The sequence below is a fragment of the Phocoena phocoena genome, chromosome 19, assembly GCF_963924675.1.
Source record: "Phocoena phocoena chromosome 19, mPhoPho1.1, whole genome shotgun sequence".
In the NCBI taxonomy this organism is placed as follows: Eukaryota; Metazoa; Chordata; class Mammalia; order Artiodactyla; family Phocoenidae; genus Phocoena; species Phocoena phocoena.
This window is the reverse complement of record NC_089237.1, coordinates 50944258-50963635: the sequence shown is the minus strand read 5'-3', so window position 1 is coordinate 50963635 and position 19378 is coordinate 50944258. Positions and strand designations below refer to the sequence as shown.

At 57.0% G+C, this 19378-nt stretch overlaps 3 protein-coding genes across 4 annotated transcripts; all 3 read right to left on the bottom strand.

The window, feature by feature from the left end:
• Nucleotides 1-968: 968 nt before the first annotated feature.
• TMEM95 (transmembrane protein 95) lies at nt 969-3611 on the bottom strand. 2 transcript variants are annotated; one of them, XM_065896961.1, is made up of 8 exons: nt 3525-3611; nt 2789-3001; nt 2495-2551; nt 2215-2295; nt 2095-2115; nt 1871-1951; nt 1669-1756; nt 969-1528 (listed from the first exon to the last, which is right to left on the bottom strand). In XM_065896961.1, the coding sequence occupies exons 2-8, from the start codon at nt 2955-2957 to the stop codon at nt 1495-1497; spliced, it is 531 nt and encodes a 176-aa protein (XP_065753033.1). In that variant the 5' UTR covers nt 2958-3001; nt 3525-3611; the 3' UTR covers nt 969-1494. The 2 variants fall into 2 exon arrangements, with proteins under 2 accessions (XP_065753033.1, XP_065753034.1); XM_065896962.1 differs by lacking the exon at nt 3525-3611 and having other exon boundaries at nt 1502-1528; nt 1669-1748; nt 2789-2957.
• KCTD11 (potassium channel tetramerization domain containing 11) lies at nt 3252-6025 on the bottom strand. The gene has a single exon (XM_065896960.1). It carries the CDS (start codon nt 5253-5255, stop codon nt 4557-4559), a length of 699 nt encoding a protein of 232 aa, XP_065753032.1. The 5' UTR covers nt 5256-6025; the 3' UTR covers nt 3252-4556.
• An 805-nt stretch (nt 6026-6830) lies between these two features.
• Nucleotides 6831-18200, bottom strand: ACAP1 (ArfGAP with coiled-coil, ankyrin repeat and PH domains 1). The gene is made up of 22 exons (XM_065896829.1): nt 18148-18200; nt 17532-17589; nt 14202-14321; nt 13976-14029; nt 13833-13891; nt 13408-13591; nt 13216-13260; nt 13015-13110; nt 12828-12902; nt 12627-12736; nt 11344-11395; nt 11147-11247; nt 10693-10816; nt 10382-10593; nt 9649-9718; nt 9433-9527; nt 9144-9316; nt 8379-8551; nt 7856-7965; nt 7662-7772; nt 7254-7303; nt 6831-6931 (listed from the first exon to the last, which is right to left on the bottom strand). Exons 1-22 carry the CDS (start codon nt 18198-18200, stop codon nt 6831-6833), a joined length of 2226 nt encoding a protein of 741 aa, XP_065752901.1.
• Nucleotides 18201-19378: the final 1178 nt, after the last annotated feature.

The following is a 19378-nucleotide window of genomic DNA, read 5'->3' as shown; positions in this document are numbered from 1 at the left end:
TCCCCTCTCCATCCCCAGGACCTTAATGGATCCCCCAAACAGTGGTTCTAACCCTGGCTGTAAGTTAGATTAACTGAAGCCCCATATGAGACCACTAAACTCAGAATCTCTGGAGATGAGGCCCAGCAACAGGTAGTTTTTAAAGTTGCCCAGATGACTCCAATGTCCAGCTGGTTGAGAACTGGGAGCCTCTAGGGACCCAGTTTGTAAACCACGGCGCTAGGTGAAGGCCGGCCTAGGTCCTCGGGCTGAGACTTACGGTTGGTGATAGGCCTCTCTTTTCATGTCCCATCTCCCATCCCCCAAACCCAAACTCCTGATAGCCAAAGGACCAAATACCAGGGTCTCTCAACCACTCACTGCTGACGCTTCAGACACGCACAATAGCTCTTTGTTGTGGAGGACTTTCCCGGGCATTTTTGGATATTTAGCGGCATCCCTGGTCTCTGCCTACTAGATGCCAGTAGCACATCCTCAAAACCCCCAATCAAAACAATCAAAAATGTCTCCAGGGCTTCCCTGGTGGCACAGTGGTTGAGAATCTGCCTGCTAATGCAGGGGACACAGGTTCGAGCCCTGGTCTGGGAGGATCCCACATGCTGCGGAGCAACTAGGCCCGTGAGCCACAACTACTGAGCCTGTGTCTCTGGAGCCTGTGCTCCGCAACAAGAGAGGCCGCGATAGTGAGAGGCCCGCGCAACGCGATGAAGAGTGGCCCCCCGCTTGCCACAACTAGAGAAAGCCCTCGCACAGAAACGAAGACCCAACACAGCAAAAATAAATAACTAAACTCCTACCCCCAACATCTAAAAAAAAAAAAAAAAAAAATGTCTCCAGATATATTGCCAAACGTCTCATCGCGTGCAAAATCCACCCACCCCCCCCAGCTGAGAACCACTGGGCTACAAGAGACTCCCGCGCTCCCTCTGCCCTCCCCAGTCGCAGACAGAGGCCAGGCAGAGGTCGAGGCCATTTGACAACAGGTTTAGTTGGGCCTCTGTGGGAGTCTTCACAGTATTAAATGGAAGGGTAGCATGCCAGCAGGCTGACTGATGTGGTCTCACTCTAGGGGGAGGGACTTTTCCAGAACACTCATTCCCGGATTCCCAATCAGTCACAGGAGGGCCAAGAGGAGCTTCTGGGGCAGACAGCCCCTGCTTTCCGGGAACAGGCAGAAGGGGGTGTGGTAGTGGGAGTGTGTATGGAGGGGATTCTTTCCTTCTGTAGATATTTTCCTGGCACGGTGACTGCCTCTGTCTGATTGGTTGAGGACTGGAGGGGAGGAACTTTCCAGCTGTGGGTGCCTGGGTCCCTGGAGGCCATCTGACGCTGGGATTGTGGGGATGTCTGGGTATCAGGGTCTGGAAGACTGAACCGTTGGGGCTGGAACTAAGCGTCTGGTTGCCCCCTCCCCCCCCCACCCCACCCCACGAGAGAAGTGGAAGTTGTGGGTACATGCTCCTTAGAACTGGAGGCTAAGATGTGTCCTCGTCTTCACAAGTCACTGTTTGCTTGGAGGTGGCTGTACCTGAGGGAAGACAGAGGGTGGGAGCCCAGGGCAGGGAAGGGGAGGGGGCTGGGAGGGAAAGAGGAAGGATGGGGGGTGGGGAAAGGTACTGATGGGTCGGAGGTAGTGAGGCTGTTTCTGGCCCTTATCCCCCAACTCACTCCACCGCGAAGCTCAGAATACCCAGGAGGAGGGTGGCTCCGGAGACGAAGAGCAGCAGAATCCTGGCTTCCCAAAGATCGTGACTTCCTGCAGGGACCCCAGGAGGCAGTGAATGATCCCGGGGACCACACCCATCGATGCTGGGGTAGCCTAACAGCTCAGAGATCTGGGCGGGGTGAGGCAGGGGTGGGGAGTGAGGACCTGGGAAGCAGCGCTTTCGGGGCCAGCAGTACACCTCGAAGCCCTGGCAGGTGGAGCAGTTGTACAGGATGGTGCTGCCCCCTGCAGGAGACAGCAGGACCAGCTCTGGGGCGGGAAGCTTCGCTGAACCCTGCGAGAGTCCCACACTTCCTCCCCAAACTGCAGGCTCTCCTCAGGTCCCCCGAGGCCCCTGGCCCTTGCTACCCCTTCCCTTTCCTACTCACGGCAGGCGGGAGCACAGAGAGCTGAAATGAAAGACAAGGAGGATGGGGGTGGATGGGCTCAGCCACACACTCCTTTGCCTGAGGACCTAGGCACCCCTTGATTCCTCCCCGCATCGGTACCTTCCCTGTTGTATTCTGGGAGCTTGGTCTTTTGAAGCCATTTCCAATATGAAAGGAGTGAGGAGAGAGACCCTTTGATCTCTGGGAAGGCAGAGAGCAGCTTTAGTGCCCGGGGTCTCAGCAGGGCCGGTTCACCTCCACACCTTCACCCAGCGCCTCCCCATCACGCCCTCCTGTCTCCACCCACCCACCACCCTTCCCTGCCTCCCCAGCCCCCTCCTCCCAACCCCCTCCTTGGTGCCATCCAAGCCCCTATGTGGTACCTCCCCCTCGACCTCACCCATGACCCTCAGGACTCTGTGAGTCTTCTCTGTGACTTTTTTCAAGGATGCATCATCTGTGGAGATGGATAAGGACCGGGCGAGATTCCCTCATTGGCCCAGAAGGAGGTTCTGGGGCCTTTCCTGACTTTCCCAGGGTTTGAAGAAGCTCTCCCAGAGGGAGAGGCCAGTGTGTCCAGAGAGGCCAGTGGACTGAGAAGATGGCTGAGAGGCACAGCTGGGAGGCCACATGCAGCCCCCTTAGGGCACAGGGGTGACTGTTGCTGAGCCCATCCCTGGATGTCTGATCTTACCTAAGGCAAAGGCCGAGAAGTTCCAGGAGACTTCACAGTCCTTCCACTGGGCCTCCATCTGGCTGCAAAGCTGAGCCAGGCGGCCCGACAAGTCATGGTCTGGGAAGCGGCAGAGGACACAGGCCTGGGCGGCTGCCAGGAAGATCCCACCTAGTGCCAGCATCCACATGAGGCCCGCTGCGGGTTCCGGAGCGGGGGCTGGCCCCACGTAGGCTGGGAAGGCCTTAGAATGCTCTGTGATCCTGGTTCCAGTCCTTTGCCTGGAGGTTCTAGAGTGTTCCAGAACAGTTGGAGTCTCTAGAACATTCCAGAACAGTGCCACTGCTCCATCCCTGACTGACTGGGGTAAACCTGGGGCCCAAGGAACTGGGGCCAGAGGAAGGAACCTCTAGTGGGACATGGACAGAGAAAGCAGGTCTTCTGCTGCACTCCCAACCTAGCCCTCAGCAGCCTTTACGAGTTTGTGGTTCCAAAAGCAACTTTAATTTTCTTCTTGTAAATCATGACCAGTGATAAATAATAAGTGACTCCCCCAGTGAAGAAGTTGTTTGTGAGTATCCCATCCCTTTCCATATCCTCCCCCACTCTCTCAAACTCTTCTGTTCATCTCCTCTCTGCCCTGGGCAGCCTTGGGCCTTCCCCAGCTATCTCCTAGCAACAGGCTCATTGTTGCCTTAGTAACCGAGAGTTCTATACAGGCCTCCAAGGCCCAGCTAAGCCCAGTGACTTCTCTTACTTCTCACCAGAAGATCCTAGTGACTCAAAGCCCAGCAGGCCCCTCCTGCCTACGTGGTGATGTGAAGCACATGTACACACACACACCTTGGGATTAACCTAATTCTCAGTCTACTCACACCCATACCGCGGACACACCTGGTGCCAAAATAGTTTCTGAGCAACCCCAAACAGGCCTGGACACGCAGAGACCACAGAAAAGCCAGCACACAGACACCACCTCCAGCGACATGGATGGGAGCCAGGATGCCAGGGACCCATGCATCAGTCAGACTCACTGGCTAACAGGCATGTTCACATGAAGGAAGGAAGGCCAGGACGCAAGGAGATGCCCCGCTACTCCCCATGGCCAGCCCCACCATCAATATGGGATCCTTTAAAACACTTGGATCTCCAGAGGGATGCTCCAGCCCCATAGTTAATGGGGATTCTCCTAGCTCCCTTGTGCCAAGCTAGGATGGGGTGTAGTCCTTTCTGTCTCCCTCAGTGGTGGCTTGGAACACAGCAAAGAATCTCCCTTCCCGTGTTTCAGAGTGTTCTGACCTATCATTGGTCAGGCCAGGCCAGGCCACCAGCTCCAGGAGAAGTCACAGTCCAGAAGACCACATTAGAGCAATCTAAAGTCTCTCATTTCCCCCAGACCCCACTGTCCCTCCATGGTTCTGCTAAGCCTAGCCTGGGCAGAGAAGCATGCCCACTTTTCCAGACCCTGGATACTAAGCTCCAAGCAAGGAAACACCAAAGGTCCCCAGGCTCAGGCGAGGACCAGCCAGGGAAGCTTCTCCACCCCTCCCAGGATTAGCACCAGTCCAGACCCTCTGGTCTCATGAGCCCTTGGGCTCTCTCTGGTTTGGGGATTCCTGCCCACATCTGGGCTCCAGTCAGGTGCAACGGGGCCCCTGACTCTCACAGCTCCAGGAGCAGAGCTAGGAAGAGGCTCAGGAGAGACTTCACCCTCTTTACTGACCCATTCTTTCTAACCCCCCCTCGCCCACACAGTCAAATTGAAGGCAGCATTCCTAGTTCTCAGTTCCTAGTGCCGGACAAAGCGCAGAGATCGGGAGTTGAGCAGGTCTTCGGGGTCAGGGAAGACGGAGTCGAGACGGAAGCCATGCTCCAGGGCCACCCGCAGCACCTCCTCCAGGAAGCCCGGAGTGCCCACCACCTCCCGTCGCTCTCCTGGCCCCCCAGTCCACAGCGGCTGCAGCCCCAGTCTCCTGTACTCCACCTCGGGGAGCTCTGCAGGGCAGGGGGCCCATTCCAGATGAAAGTGTGGGCCTCCCTCTGCCCTGTCCTCATTGGCCACACCAAATCGGGCACGCATGGCACCCAGACACTCAGGGTCGGTGCAGAAGAGGTTGGCCCGGAAGGTGTCCACCTGGACAGAGCTCAGCTCATAGTGGTGTGGGCCCCGACGAGCAGAGAAGTGCACCAGGCGGGGGCTGCTATCTACATCTGCGTGGAGCAGGGCGGCTGTGGGTGCCGGGGTCCCCTGAGAGGCCTCCAGTTCCCGCAGGGCATCCAGGAGGGGCCGGATCTGGTAAAAGTCAGCCTCTGCCCTGAGAAGCGCTGTCTCCCCGTATCCACAGGGCAGGTCCAGGCGGCCCAGCCGTAGGAAATTGAGGATGTGCCGGAAGGCCTTGCCATCTCGGTCGATAAAGTAGTGGCCGCCTCCCTGGGGATTGAGGTTGGGGGTCATGGGAGTACCGGCCCTAAACATGGCCCCCAGCATGGAGTCTGGGAATCGAGTCAGGGTCTCCAAAGTAGTGGAATATAGCGTGCCCCCGACATTCAGGGTCACGGGGCCCCCAAAGGAGGGGGGCGAGGAGGGCACAGGAGGAGGAGAAATTTTGAGGAGTATCGAAGACACCGAAAGAGAAGAAAAGGCAGAACTTCCTGGATGTGTGCAGAATTGGGTCGTAAGGTTCAGACTGTCTCTGGGTCGGAGGCTCAGGTTGAAGTACAAGGCAGCAAGATTGGGGGCTCACCCCAGCTACCTGGGTGGTGGAGGATGGTTTCCGGGCACAGAAACGCCGGAAAGGTTGAGAGAACGGATGAAACGGGCAGAGGGAGGTCAGAGAGGGACGGGAGATTTAGGTCCAGACGCATCCGATTCTGGGTGGTCGGCGACTCCTTTCTGTGGTCTTCAGACAGTGGGTTTCCGCAATCCAACCAGCAGGTGACGGTGGCGAGCACAAGGCCGACTCTGAAGGGACCAGCTTCTCGGGCAGACCGCTGTCACCGTGGGAGAGTCCACGCAGGGCTCCGGGGGCCAGTCAGAGGCCTGGCCTGGCCTGGCTCCGACGCTGGTCCCAGGAGAAGGAGGCGAGGCTGACCGGAGCCGATGGTGGAGGTGCCTCTGTATCGGCTGGGGAGCGAAGATACACGCTCAATCCGAGCTGGGAGTGTCCTAGGACTCCTATGGAAGCAGCTGGGAGTCTCGGGACCTGGCGCCGCCGCCTTCTCCGGCTTTCGCCGCAGCCGCTTAAGTACTCTCCGCCCCAAGGAGGTGGCCTAAGGGCAGCGGCCGGGGGCCCTTTAAGAGGCAGCCCCGCCCCCTGGGCGCCCCGCCCCCGCCCGGAGCGCGCGGCTCCGGTGGTGGTGGAAGCGGAGTGGCGAACCGGAGAGACGGGGCTGACGGGCTGGACTGGCGGGCGCTAGCGCGGGTGGGGTCCGGGGGGTGACTCAGGCGCGTCGTTAAGGATGTGGCCGCAACGGCCCCGCCGGCCCCTAGGTGTGCCCGACCTCACGTCTGCAACTCGGCGGGGGCCGGCGTCTCCTATCCGGCCGCTAAAAAAACTGAGGCCCAGCCGTCGGGGGTTGGGGACTAGCTCCTTTTTAGTCGCTCCCGCAGGGAATTCCCCAAGGGGCGGGTGCTGAGTTGCCGCATTCCAGGGATGCTTCCGGGCTGGGGTGGCCCGAGCCAGCCTCTCCATCCCGGTCCTATGCCAGCACCCCCCATTCCCCCCAGAGAAGGCTGGACCCAGCCCACGCAAGCGGCCTCTGCCGGGCCTGACGGGTCTGACCACGTCTCCTGAGCCCGCGAGCCCCGCCTCAGAGCCGCCCGGCACTCAGGCCGAGGCCGAAGCTCCCAGTTCACTCCCCGGGAATCGCCCCTCGAGTGACTCCAGTTCGCAAACTCCCAATCGCTCCTGCACCCCAGAAGCCTCAGTGTCCTACACCTCACCCGCTCGACGGGGATGCCCAATAAATGAACTTTGAAGAGCAAAGCACAAAGGCTTTAATAGAAAAGGGCGGGCGGTGGGAAGGGCAGGGATGGGGGGTGCGGGCCCTCGAAGGCCTGGGATCAAAGCGTGTGTAGGTCATGGCTACGCCGGCTCAGCTTCTCCGGGTTGTCGGACGCCATGAGGGAGAAGTCGCGGAAGATATCGAGATACGTCTCGTCTCCTGAGGGGAGGGAGGAAGGGCTGGGATGCCGGGTGGCTGGGCCCTAGCACGGAAGAGTACAATAGGGACAGCCCGGCCTGGTAAGAGCACGCGCTTCCAGCGTGGGTGGAAGGGACATCTGCACCGTCAGGGCGGCGCCCTCGCCTATTCTTTGCTGTTTCAAGGACCCGGCGCGTAGGATGCGCCCAATACATACTTGTTGAATAAATGATGTAATTAATCAATGAAGCTGGACACAGGGGGTTGGGGACGGGTCACCAGCGGCCAGAAGCCCAGAATTACAATGTTGTGTGGGGAGAGAGGGGGGTGGGGGGTACTTTACCAGCCTGGCCCTGGGCCGCATCGACCTCCCTCATCTTTGCCAATCGCAGCCTGAAGGGGAAGGAATTAAGGAATGAATGACATTCTCCTCACTCGCCCCGCCCCAACTCCTATCCTTTGAGCTGGGCTGTTTCATTCACCTGTTTCCCCAGGGTCTAGTGCTTTAAAGACGCCTGACAACAATGTTAATGAATGATGCCTCTCTCAGAATAAACTCACCTTCCTCGGACCCTGCCCTCCCCCCTTCCTACTCCAAGCCTCGGTCAACACTTGGAGCATCCTTTCAACGTCTGGTCCTTGAGCTGGCCCCTCCCCTCCCCAGGCCCCGCCTAGCACGCAGGGGTCTCGGCGTTAGCCCCGCCCAAGTGGATAGTGCAAGCGCTAGCCCCGCCTCTTCAGGCATCCTCACAGAGTGACGATGTCAGCGTTGGCTGTTTCCACGGCGATGGTCAGGGGGTCTCTGCCTTCAGAGTCTCGGGCTCCCAGATCGGCCCCCCGTTTCAGGAATAGGCAGGCCAGCCTGGACAGGACAGCCAAGTTCAGCCGGCCCCTCACCCTGTCTGGAGCCTTCCTCCTCAAGGTCGTTATCCCTGCCGCCCCTACCCCGTGTGGCCAAGAATGGTTGCGTGGTGGAGCGGGCCTCGGCCGTGGCTGTCCACTTGGTTCACGTTTGCCCCGTTCTGGAGGAGGAACTCACAGGCCAGAAGAGAATTCTGCGTGGAGAAGTAGAGAATGGGGATAGAGGGTGGCATCTTTTGAGGCAAATTTAAAGATATTTTAGAGTGGGGTCAGTTCCGAGGGTGGGTATGGGATGGCAGGCTCTGCTCCGGCTCTTTACATGTATTCATACATTAAATCCATAGTACAACCTAATGAGGTATGTTATCCCTATTTTACAGATGAGGAAACTGAGGTACACGAAGGTTCATAATTGTAAGTGGTGAGGGTCTGGGTTCAAACCCAGGTTTGTCTGCCTCCAAATCTCACACTCTTAGCAACCAGGCTCTGTTGGTTATCACTCCCTATGAGGTGGGAGAGGCTAAGAGCTGGGACCAAAGTCCGGAGTAGGGGAGGAGAGGAGGAGCCTAAGAGTGGGGTGGGGTGGGGAGGTCGGTAAGACTCTCACAGCAGCTGTGGCCTGGATCAGCGGTGTGGCATTCTCCTGACCCCCGTGGACCCAGTTGACATCGGCTCCATGGGCGAGGGCATCAGCCATGGTGGGAAGGGATGGAGGACGCCCAGCAGCTCGAAAGAGCAGGGCCCCAGGGTGCAGGCTGCCCAGGTCCTCAGAGGGTGGCTCTGTTAGGGGGAACCAGCTGTGAATCTGGGAAGAAAACCCTCAGCACAGTCCCCTGATGCTGTAATGGGATAGTTCACTTCTCAACTGTGGGGAGGCCTTCAAGACTGGGGATTGTGGTGGGAGGTGATGGTGGGTGTGAGTGGATGTGGGTAGGTCCCCTAGGGCATATGGGATAGATGGAAGTGTTCACCTCTTCCTGTCCGACCACCCTGACTGGCTGGGATGTCAGGGGTGAGCTGACATGGTGACGGTCAGCCTCAGCTCTCTTGGCTCCCTCGGTTCCAGCCAAACTCACACCCTCCTCCACAGGCCTCTGGAGACCTAACTCATTCTCCTGACTTTTCTCATGCTGGTGACACCCTCACATAGCCCTCCTGCCTTCCTCCCAGCCCCACGGTCCTTCCCATCTTTCACCGTAATCCCCGAAACTCTTGCCTCGAAAAACCAGTGCCAGTGGGCTGTGGCCCCCCATAACAGGCTCTAGGGGAAGACGTGGGCCCCAGACTCTGTGCCTCCCCACCGGGCTTGGCACCACGCTGAGCACACGGCAGGCGCTCAACAAATGCCCAGCCAACGCTATGCTATACCTACCTGGCTTGGGTCTGAAGCTCCCAGGCTGGGGCCTGATGGTGCCCGGCTTTGGGGGCACAGGAGGCTGCCCCCTCGGGGGCCCCCGGCCACCTCTTCGCCCACGAACCTCGGGAAGCTTGGTCAGGAACTTCTTCTCCACATATTTGGCGTGAATCCAGGCCTCCTTCTCTTGCCTGGTGGGGGAGGGTTGTGGGAGAAGAAGGCGACAGTCTTCCCTCCTCCCATCCCAGGCTCTCCTCCCTCCCTGCCCATAAGGAGGGCAGCCCCAGTCCCTCCACCCCAGCCTCACCGGGAGCAGCTGGGCCCTGGCTTCTTCACGGCCATGGCCTCCACACGGGCCTCATAGATCTGGTTCATGACAACATTCCCCAGCTCACACATGAGCTTCAGGCGGCCCAGGCGGAGGCAGAGACAGACGGGTAGGGTGCAGGTGAGTGTCTGAGCCCTCAGGGCTCTGCAGCCCTGCCCTCACCGCACCCCACACTCTCACAGCACCCCAAGTCACCTTCACGAGTTCCGGCTCCCATGAGTCAAGGGTCAGGGACCGGACTTTGGAGAAATGAACTCCAAGGCTCCTGGAGGGCAGAGGGGAGGTCAGGCCCTCTGTGGGGGAAGCAGCCGGGGGAGGTGCTGCTGCTCCTGGAAAGACTTGGGGGCAAGGTCCGGCGTGGGGGGTCCCGTGCAGAGGCACTGGGCCAGGAGGCAGCAGGGCAGCCAGGGCCGTGCAGCCTTGACCTGTATCTGGCAGGATCCCGCCTGTTCACCATTCCCTCTTCTCTCTTCTTCTCATCCTCTCCAGCCACCTCCCCTCTCTCCACGCACTCTGGCCGGGACAACTCTTTCCACGCCATTCCCCCTCCCCGCTTCCACCAGAATGATGGGACGCATAGACTTGCTAAGGCCTCACGACATCTGACATCTCTCTCTGCTTTTCGTCAGCTCCCCCACCCTCAGCAGCCCTGACCCCGCACCTCCTCCAGTCAAGCCACTCAACTCCCCTGGGTGTCCCCCTACCCGGGCCAGACCAGGACACTGAGGGGCTGGGCCCACCTGGGTCCACCCTGTGCCCAACAGGATTGGCCCAGGCCTGTGCCCAGCGACAGACAGAATCTGAGAGGAAGCCCAGGCAGGGCGGGAAGGGAGGGAGGAGCCGCTGTGCTGGGCTCCAGCTTGCCTCCATCCCACTCCACTGCTGCCAGAAAGAGCAGGGGCCCGCGCTTGGGACCTTGGGGAGTGACCTGTGGATGCCGGAGCACTGAATGCAGAGGGTGACGCCCAGGTTGATGCTGGCCCACTCAGGGGCCGGCTCCCGGCAGTCACAGCACTGGGCATTGCCGTCCACGCTCTGCACCTGGGCTGCCACATGCCCGACTCCACCAGAATCCCTTCCCCTGCTCATCCCGCCAGAGCCCAGGGTGGCGGCGGAGCCCATGGCCAGGTGTCCTGAGCCCTGGGGGAGACAGGGGAAGAAAGAGTGGCTCTGAGGTCTAGGGGAAGCGATGTCCCATCTCCCTGGGCAGTCTGGCCCTGCACCCCCATGTTAAGGTACCTGGCCTGGACCCCGGGGGCTGTCATCAAGGCGAGCCTGGCTGAAGGCCGTAGCGATGCTGCTCTGCACAGCACTGACCCACAGCTGCAGGAGGCGCTCTGAGTCAGCCTGCAGGAGGCAGGACCTGGGCAGGGGGGCAGCCAGAGGGCAGGGAGGGGTCTGAGGCCTGGGGAGCCGAGTGGCAGGACAGGCAGGCTGACATTCAGCTAGTATTCAGCGGGCACCACTCATATTGAAATAGCTCTGCACTAGTTGGTAATATCCTTCCAGATATCCCCCTTCACCCTAGACCCTCCCCTAGCCTGCCCTCCAATTGAGCCACCAAAGGGCTAATGCCTGGGACTGCATCAGGGGACTCCAAGATCCTGCTCCAGGGATGCCTTTGTGATTGGCCCTGCCTTTCCAGTTGGTAAAATTGAGATATACGGGTGTCACCCCTGGGCACTGCACTCACTTGCTGGGGGACACCACCTCAAAGCAGAACCGCCTTTCTGAGTCAGGACAGAGCTTCACTGTGCAGAGACGAAGGTCATCCACCACCACAGTCACAGGGTCCTGACAGGGAAAGGAGATCGGGGGGCAGGCGTCCAGGCAACCACAGCAGGGCTGAGTCCTCCTGGGCCCGGGCATCCAGGACCTGGGCCTACTCACCTTGTGCTTCTTCTGATAAACCAGTTGGTTGCTCTGAATAGTAAACCAGCGTCTGGAAGAGGCAGAAGTAGGGTTAATGACATGGGCGGCATTGGAATGCGGCTCAGGACACAGACAGGAGAGAGGCTGTGCTCTTAGTCCCATAAGGATCTTGCTGAGAGGAGAGAGACCGGGCTGCCCATCCCACGAGATGTTCCAGAGGAGGGTGACAGAGGTGCAGCCAGGGACATCTAAGGGGTGCTATTCACATCTCGAGTACCCCAGATTTGATAACATTTATGAAGACAACTTTCCAGCAAATGGCAGTAAAATGCATTGTCTAATAAATCTACTGCTACAATGTTTTGGCAAGTAGAAGTATCTTGGAGAGAATTCCCTGGCAGTCCAGTGGTTAGGACTCTGCACTTTCACTGCCGAGGACCCGGGTTCGATCCCCAGTCAGGGAACCAAGATCCTGCAAGCCATGAAGTGTGGCCCCCCAAATTTTTAATTTAAAATTAAAATAAAAAAAAAAAAAAGTAGCTTGGAGAAGGGGCTCTCTCTTCTAATTTGCGCAAAGATCCCATATGGGCTGGCAGTGGCCCTGGAAGGGGAAGGGGTCGAGTCAGAGCAGATCACCACCCTGCTCCGCACCCTGCGATGGCTCCCCACTTCCCTCAGAGTAGAGCCAACGAGGCCCTGTTGTGATTCACATCCTCATTAGCTCCACCTGCATCTCCTACCACTTCCTCCTCCCTCCCTCTGTCCACACCCTGGGCCTCCTCTCTGTTCCTCAAACCTTCCAGGTTCCTCAGGGCCTTGGTGCTGGCTCCTCCTTCTGCCTAGAACATTTTCTCCCAGATATCCTTCCAGTCTTCACTCAGAAGTCATCTTTTCATGAGGCCTTTGCTGACCACCCTATTTATTTATTTTTATCATTATTATTATTTTTTGGCCACAGAGCTTGCGGGATTCTCAGTTCCCTGCCCAGGGACTGAACCCGGGCCACGGCAGCGAACGCCCGGAATCCTAACCACTAGGCCACCAGGGAACTCCCTGCCCACCCTATGTAAAATTGCAACTCCTCCCCAGCTCTCCACATTGCTTGCTTTATTATTTTTCACCTATGGTACTCTTACCTTCTAAGAGATAATTTACTTAATTATTACGTTCTTGTCTGTCTTTGCTGACGGAATGTAAACTCTCTGAAGGCAGGGGGTTTGTCTGTTTTTCCTGGCTGCAGTTAGCACACTCAAAAAAATTTAACCTGATGGGTTTGGCCGATTGGGGTGTCTGCTCCTCACCTGCTCCAGGTTTTAAATGCATTGCTGGCCCGTTTGAAGAGGTGCCCTTCCATGACCAGGCCACCAGGCCCCTCCTTTAGGCTTGGCTCTGGCTCTTCCCTACCCAGCTCCTGGGGGCACAAAAGGGTCAAAGGGCAACTGAAGTGGGCAGAGACCAAGGCCCCAGGCCCATCTGCTTCCTGCCCGCAGCCCAGCCCTCACCTTCTGTTTCAGCAGCACGTGTCTCTGCTCCATGTCCCTCTTCTCTCGAGCCGAATTCAAGACCAGCTGGTGTAACTGAGCACAGGAGGGGCATCTCAGATGGCCCAGCCTCCCAAAACCAGGCCAGGAGAGTCATCTCAGAGCCCCTACCCTCCCTCTTCCACCTGCCTGTGCCCTGGGTCTCTACCTGGCCACCCAGCTCTTTGCGATACTGGGCCAGCCGGCTCAGCTCCTCGTGGCCCTGCTGGAAATGGGTGGCCTGGGCCTCCACCAGACACAGCACCTGGGGGACAAGGTGGGTAGGGGGCAGACCCCTCTCTTTTCCTCTCCCTCCTGCTCCCATCAGCAGGCTCCTCCCCTCCCTGCCCTCGCGCCCACGGCCACTCACAAACTCCATGATGTCAAACTTCCTCTTGTCCTCAATCACATTGATCTGAGAGCCCAAAAGACCTCAGGTCAGCCTTGAAAACACAGACGCACGACCCACCCACCCCCCAACCCCCCACTGCACACCAGTGACTCTCCAGCCTCGAGGTGACTGGGGTCCTGGCACCCCAAGAAGACAGGTTGGGGCAGGCACCTGCAGGGCATAATCCAGGGCCCGTCCCCGGTACCCGGCTCGAGCAACCTTCAGAGCAGCTCCGGCCTCTTCTGCCTCCTGGGCCCGGCGCCTGGGGACCTCTGCGTTGTGGGTCAGAGCAGCCTCCAGGCTCTCAGCCCCCCGCCAGAAATCCCGGCGAGCCTCTCGGAAGCCCCGGAGACCTCTGGGGGTGTGGGGATAACAGAAAATCACTGATACACCCTCCTGCCCCCAGCAGAGAAGTCCTTGAGATTTGCTCATAGCCTTGCAGCTAGCCTATGGACGGTCAGAACTCCAAGGGGATCCTTGGGATGGGGGCTAACAATCAAGCCACCAGAAGCCCCCAATCTCACAACTCCTTCATTCAGGGAGGCCCCTGCGGCAATGGGAAGAGGGCTGGAGGACTGGTTTCCCTCCTAACTCACTCCTTGACCAGAGTTTGGATTTGCTGCTGCAGTGTGTGGTGGGTGGCATCTAGAAGCTCCTGAGGGAAGCAGAAATTGGCAGGTGGCGGTCAGGACCACAGACGCCCTTGCTCCCCTCACCAGCCCTACCTACCCCCACTTACTGCATGGCTGTCCAGCTTGTGGCTCAGGCTCTGAGTGAATTTGTCCAGACACTCCTAGGCAAGAAGAGGCAGAGAGAGAGTATCAGGCATGGGTGGTAGGGCCCTCCCATCCCTAGACCCAGCCGGCTCGGCCTGGGACCCGCAGACCCCAGAGCAACCCTCCCCTTCCACAGGATCTCTCCACATCCCAAACCCCACCTCAGCCTGGTTTGGACCCTCCACATACCGCCATCATGGGCTCTGGTGGACCCAGGTGGGCCAGGTCACAAATGCCAACAATGAAGGCCCGGCTGGCGGCAAGGTAGTGGCGCCCACTTTCCAGGACGCCATTACCCAGCTTGAGGAGCTAGGAAGCAACAGAGCAACGGGGAGTCGTGCCACGCGCCACCAATACCCAGTGCCACCCCCGCTCCTGTCCTACTTCCTCTCCCCTTTCCCAGAGCTGTGCCTCTCCCTCCCCCTCCTCATCTACACTCCTCTGTGGCCCAGACCAGTTTCTAACACACACGTGGTGCTTTCTCATCTCTGTTTCTTTGCTCCCACTACTCCATGCCTGGAACAAAATTCCTCCCAGCCTGTCACCGAAGCCAGTGTCAGCTTCACCTCCAAAACGTCTCTCCTGCCCTGCTCCGTCTGCTTGGATCCAGAGTTCCCCAGAAATGCCATCCTCACGCTCTATCTGACACCCAGGATGAATGTTCTATCTGGTTGGTATTAAATTCTACAGTATTTACTGTCTACAGTTGTCCATTCTGTGCTTAGTAAACATTCCCTCATAAATATTAATCCATCAGCTAGGCCCGAGGGTCAGGGCAAAGATGGTGCTCCTAGGGCCCATCCTGTCTGGCCCTAATTACAAACAAGGAGGCTTGATAAACAAAGGGACAAGTGACTGGCCGGAGGAGGATCTCTGGGAGAGCAAGGTGGCCGACCCAGAAGCCAAAGTGAGGTCTTCTGACCCCTGGCCCTTGTTACCTGTAGGAATTGCTTTGCTCCTGAGGTGACACCATTGGCTCTAGCCTGAGTCACTATATCTGGGATGGGGCAAGTGTCTGTGGAGCCTGTCAACTCAGCCCAGGGAACAGGAGACCACCATAGAGGTTCTCTGAGGAAATCCTGGGAACCAGGGGCTCAGAGAACGTGGGCTACATAGGTGTTTGTGGAACTTTTGTTCCACAAAAAGATGCTTTTTAGGGCTAGTGAAGGCTTCAGGGAAATATAGCTTGACTTGAAGATGGCTGGCAGGGTCAGTAAGGGTCAGGAAACTGAGCATGATCAAACCTTATCAGATGTCACCACCCGGTATCTGTGATAAGGGACAACCACGCAGATGACCACAACTCCACCGTGTGGAGGTGGCGGACTGAGTGTCCAGCCTTTTCCTTAACCACCTCACCTTCCTTCCCAAATACCTGAATAAGGAACTTTCATAAGATTGAACTAGTGACACACTGGTACATCCATACAATAGCATGGGGCAGCAAGGCGAAAGGAACGAGCTATCCATCTGTGAACTATTAATGAACTGCTGACCACTACTGATAGGTCACAACTTGAATAAACTTCAGAGACATTATTCTGAGAGGAAAAAAAAGGCCAGGCCAATCTTGAATGGTCACATACTATATGATTCTACCTAGATAACAATCTAGAAATGACAGAGGCCTAGAGATAGAAAACAGATGAGTGGTCGTCATGGATGAGGAAGGAGCTGGGGAGGGGGCTTATCATTACAAAGAATGGCACAAAAGAGTTCCTTTGTGGTGATAAGAGGTTTTTTTTTTTTTTTTTTTTTTTTTTTGCGGTACGCGGGCCTCTCACTGCCGTGGCCTCTCCCGTTGCGGAGCACAGGCTCCGGACGCGCAGGCTCAGCAGCCATGGCTCACGGGCCCAGCCGCGTTGCGGCATGTGGGATCTTCCCGGACCGGGGCACGAACCCGTGTCCCCTGCATCAGCCGGTGGACTCTCAACCACTGCGCCACCAGGGAAGCCCCGTGATAAGAGTTTTGTATCTTGAGTGTGATTGGTTATGAGAATCTATACGTGTGATAAAGTGCCATTGAATTATACACAAAGATTTTTTTTTAAAGAGTATATGCAAAACAGGTAAAACCCAAGTAAAGTCTTTAGACAGTTCACTGTATCATGCCAACAGCAATTTCCTGGTATGGGGAGTATACTACAGTTATGGAAGATGCTGTCATTGGCGGAAGTTGGGAGATAGGTACATGGGATCTCTCTGTACTATTTTTGCAACTTCTTGTGACTCTGCAATTAACTAAAAATACAAAGTTTAACTTAAAAATATATGTATATATTCATATGTAAACTGAATCACTTTGCTGTACAGCAGAAACTAACACAACACTGTAAATCAACTACACGTCAATTAAAAAATGTATATATTATTTGGTCACCTACTAACTTTTAGGACATGGTATAGGCACTGGGGATTGAGCAAAAACAAAATGTAAAAGTTCCTCATGACACTTACATTCCAGTGGGGAAGAGTAGACAAGAAAAAAAAATTGGCAAGCCTGACAGACACAGGCTAAGGTGACCCCTGATGATTCCACCCTTGCATAATCCTCACCCCTTGAGTGTGGGTGAGTGAGACCTGTGATTTGCTTCTAATCAGTATAATACGATATGGCAAGGGCGATGGGATGACACCCCCAAATGACAAAGGTGACGGATTCACTGCTGTGGTCACATTCTGACGTGAACTGATGCCATCTTGCCAGCACATGCAAGGGAGACTGCTGCTGGCACTGAAGAAGCAGGCTGCTATGAAGTAAACCGCCTACGGACAGGGCCCGGTGGTAGGGAACTGTGGGTGGCCTCTAGGAGATAAGCGCCTCCATTCGGCTACAGCAAGGACCTGAATTCTGCCAACAATCACATGAGCTCAGAAGAAAACCCTCAGCTACGGATGAGGCTACGGCCTCTGTCAACACCTCGGCTGCGGCCTGTGAGACCCTGAGCAGAGCACAGTCAGGCTGCGCTCGACTCCTGACCCACAGAACCTATGATAACACCTGTGCGTTGTTTTAAGTCACCGAGTTTGTAATAATTTGTTACACAATAATAGAAAACTAATACCGCGAGTAAACATATAACGTGTCAGATCGAGATAAAGGCTGTAAAGAAAAAAAAAAGCCAAATAAGGGAGGTGGGAGTGTGCCGTTTTTATAAAGAATATCTAGGAAGGCCTTACCGTGCGTGTTCAAGTGTTTTACTGGTTTGTTTTCCACGGTTAGTCTGCGAGCCCCCGAGGGCAGAAACAGCCTGCTTCTCCCTGAGGCGCCCACGGCTCGCATGACGCAGGTCTCAAGAACCGACCAAGGAAGCCCACAGGTGCTCTTGTTTTCCAAGACTCTGAGCCCCTTGAGGGCACAGAACCACTTTTTGGCTCCTCTGTAGCCCCAAACATCTACCCCACCTGGTTAGCATTCAGTAATCCCCGGAACTCATTCTTGGTCTCTAGTTTTCTCCCTGGCCTCACCCCTCTCATCTTAATCCCACCCCGGGTCACCTCTCTCCACGTCAGGATCACCTTTTCCAGCCGGGTCTCCAATTCCGACACTTCGGCTTCCACCAGCTCGATAGAGGCTCTGGGAAAGGAGGGATGGGGTCACAGGAACAGAGCTTGGGTCCATCTGGTCTGTCCACCTCGGCAGGGTCGGGGGTCGGGGTTAGGGGGTGAAGGGTACAGACGGAAAAGGCTGATGGGTTAAGAACTGCCCACCCACCCTCTCTGGCTCGCTCACTCTGCACAGTGTAGGAGCTACTACAGCCCAGGCCAGAGCAGGAAGGGTAGAAAGAGGGTGGATGTGGCGAGGGCAGGAAGTTGCTAACCGCCCAGTGCAGGTGCTGGGGGAGGGGCAGGGGTCCAGAGAGAGGGAGGAGGGAATGCCAGCTCTGGGAGTGAGAGAGGCTGGAGGGGCCCCCTTCACACATGCAGTGGGTGGCGAGCATCAGAGCACGAGATTCGAGATTCGATAGCAGAGGTACTGCTTTGGCCCATAAGCTGGATCTTGTCCCTCTGAGACTTACTCCCTGGAAAGACATCCTCCGACTTGGGGAAGGTGTGCGTGTGTATTAGGGGGTGTTGGACCTCCCCGCCTCTGCCTGCCCCCCTCCCCCGCCCCTGGAGACCTGTGCACACTTACCGGAAGCGGGGTGAGTCCTTAAGGCACTCCTCAAAATCTAGCTTGACCGTCATCTCAGCTTGACTGCTCCGGGGCCAGTGGGCCCTGGGGCCTGGAGGGTGGGGATGCAGGTGGCGGTACTCCCTGCCCCGGAGGGAGGCGGAGTGCTGATGTGGAAGAAGGAGAGGATCCTCTCCTGGGTAGAGCCTGGGGGGCGCGATTCTTTCGCTAAGTGGAAGGGGTGTCCTAAGAAGAGCTCTCACCCCACACTTCCAGGCAATGCTGGGAGGGGTAGAGGCGGGGCCTAGGTGGTGGAGAAAGGCCCTGAGATCAGAGAAGCCACAGTCCCGCCCTCAGAGCCTATCTGCAGTCACCTTCCTACCGGGACCCTGGTCTCTGCTTCAGTCTCCTTCAGTGGTTGAGTTGTGGGGGCCTGAGACATACAGGTTCAAATCCTGATTGCGTGACCCTCAGTTTCCTCATCTGAAAGATGGGCATGATAATTCCTACGTCCAGGGTGTTGTAAGAATTAAAGATGATACTGGTGTGTAGCTGACTGAATCACACCAATCATTGTCAGACGGCTGCAGTGGGGTCTTCTTGGACTCCTGGGGGCCTGTTGAGTCCAGTCCCCCAGACCACTCCAAGCTTTCTTCTCTGCTCTGCTTGCCTGTGGTTTCCTGTGTGTGAACTTCCCTTTCTGCCCCCCACTCCTCAATGACAGCTCAGGCCCAGCCTGGACCCCCAATACCCAGACTCCTGCTTTTCTTCTCTTTATTGTCTACCCCTACCAAGGGTGTGAAGGCGGGGACAGGTTGGCCCCCCACCCCATCCCCAGCTGGCTACAGTTTCCATCGTCTGGTGCCCTCCTCCTGAGTCCACTGGAGCTGCAGGGTTTCATCTGGAGAGAGGAGGGACTGGGTTAGTGGCTTTCTTGCAGCAGGCAAAGATCTGGCCCATGCGACTCCCTGACTCCCTAGAACCTACCCACTCAGCCCCTCTCCCTCCCTGGCCAGCCCCTTGCCCCTGCTCAGGCTCACATCTGTGCTGGTTTTGGTTTGAGGAGTTTGGGTGGCTTCCAGGTTCCCTCTCTGAGCCTTCGGTGCTTTGCCAGTTCAGCCCCTTGGATACCAGCCACTGACACCAGCCAGACATTGCTCGGGACCCACTGTCTTTGGAGGACGGGGCAGTACCTGGAGCAGGGTAGGTGGCAGAGAGCAATCAGGAAGGAGGCATAGGGGCAGCGGTGGTG

What these genes read in the sequence shown, in the direction of transcription:
- TMEM95 (XM_065896961.1), bottom strand. Translation starts at nt 2,957, where the DNA reads ATGTGGATGCTGGCACTAGGTGGGATCTTCCTGGCAGCCGCCCAGGCC. An exon ending in CAGAGTCCTGAGGGTCATGG is followed by an intron (nt 2,296 to 2,494) that starts GTGAGGTCGAGG and finishes CTGCCTTCCCAG; the next exon opens with AGATCAAAGGGTCTCTCTCC. An exon ending in CCGAAAGCGCTGCTTCCCAG is followed by an intron (nt 1,757 to 1,870) that starts GTCCTCACTCCC and finishes GGGTCCCTGCAG; the next exon opens with GAAGTCACGATCTTTGGGAA.
- KCTD11 (XM_065896960.1), bottom strand. Translation starts at nt 5,255, where the DNA reads ATGCTGGGGGCCATGTTTAGGGCCGGTACTCCCATGACCCCCAACCTC.
- ACAP1 (XM_065896829.1), bottom strand. Translation starts at nt 18,200, where the DNA reads ATGACGGTCAAGCTAGATTTTGAGGAGTGCCTTAAGGACTCACCCCGC. An exon ending in AGTTTGACATCATGGAGTTT is followed by an intron (nt 13,111 to 13,215) that starts GTGAGTGGCCGT and finishes CTTGTCCCCCAG; the next exon opens with GTGCTGTGTCTGGTGGAGGC. An exon ending in GAGGTGGTGTCCCCCAGCAA is followed by an intron (nt 10,817 to 11,146) that starts GTGAGTGCAGTG and finishes CCCCCTGCCCAG; the next exon opens with GTCCTGCCTCCTGCAGGCTG.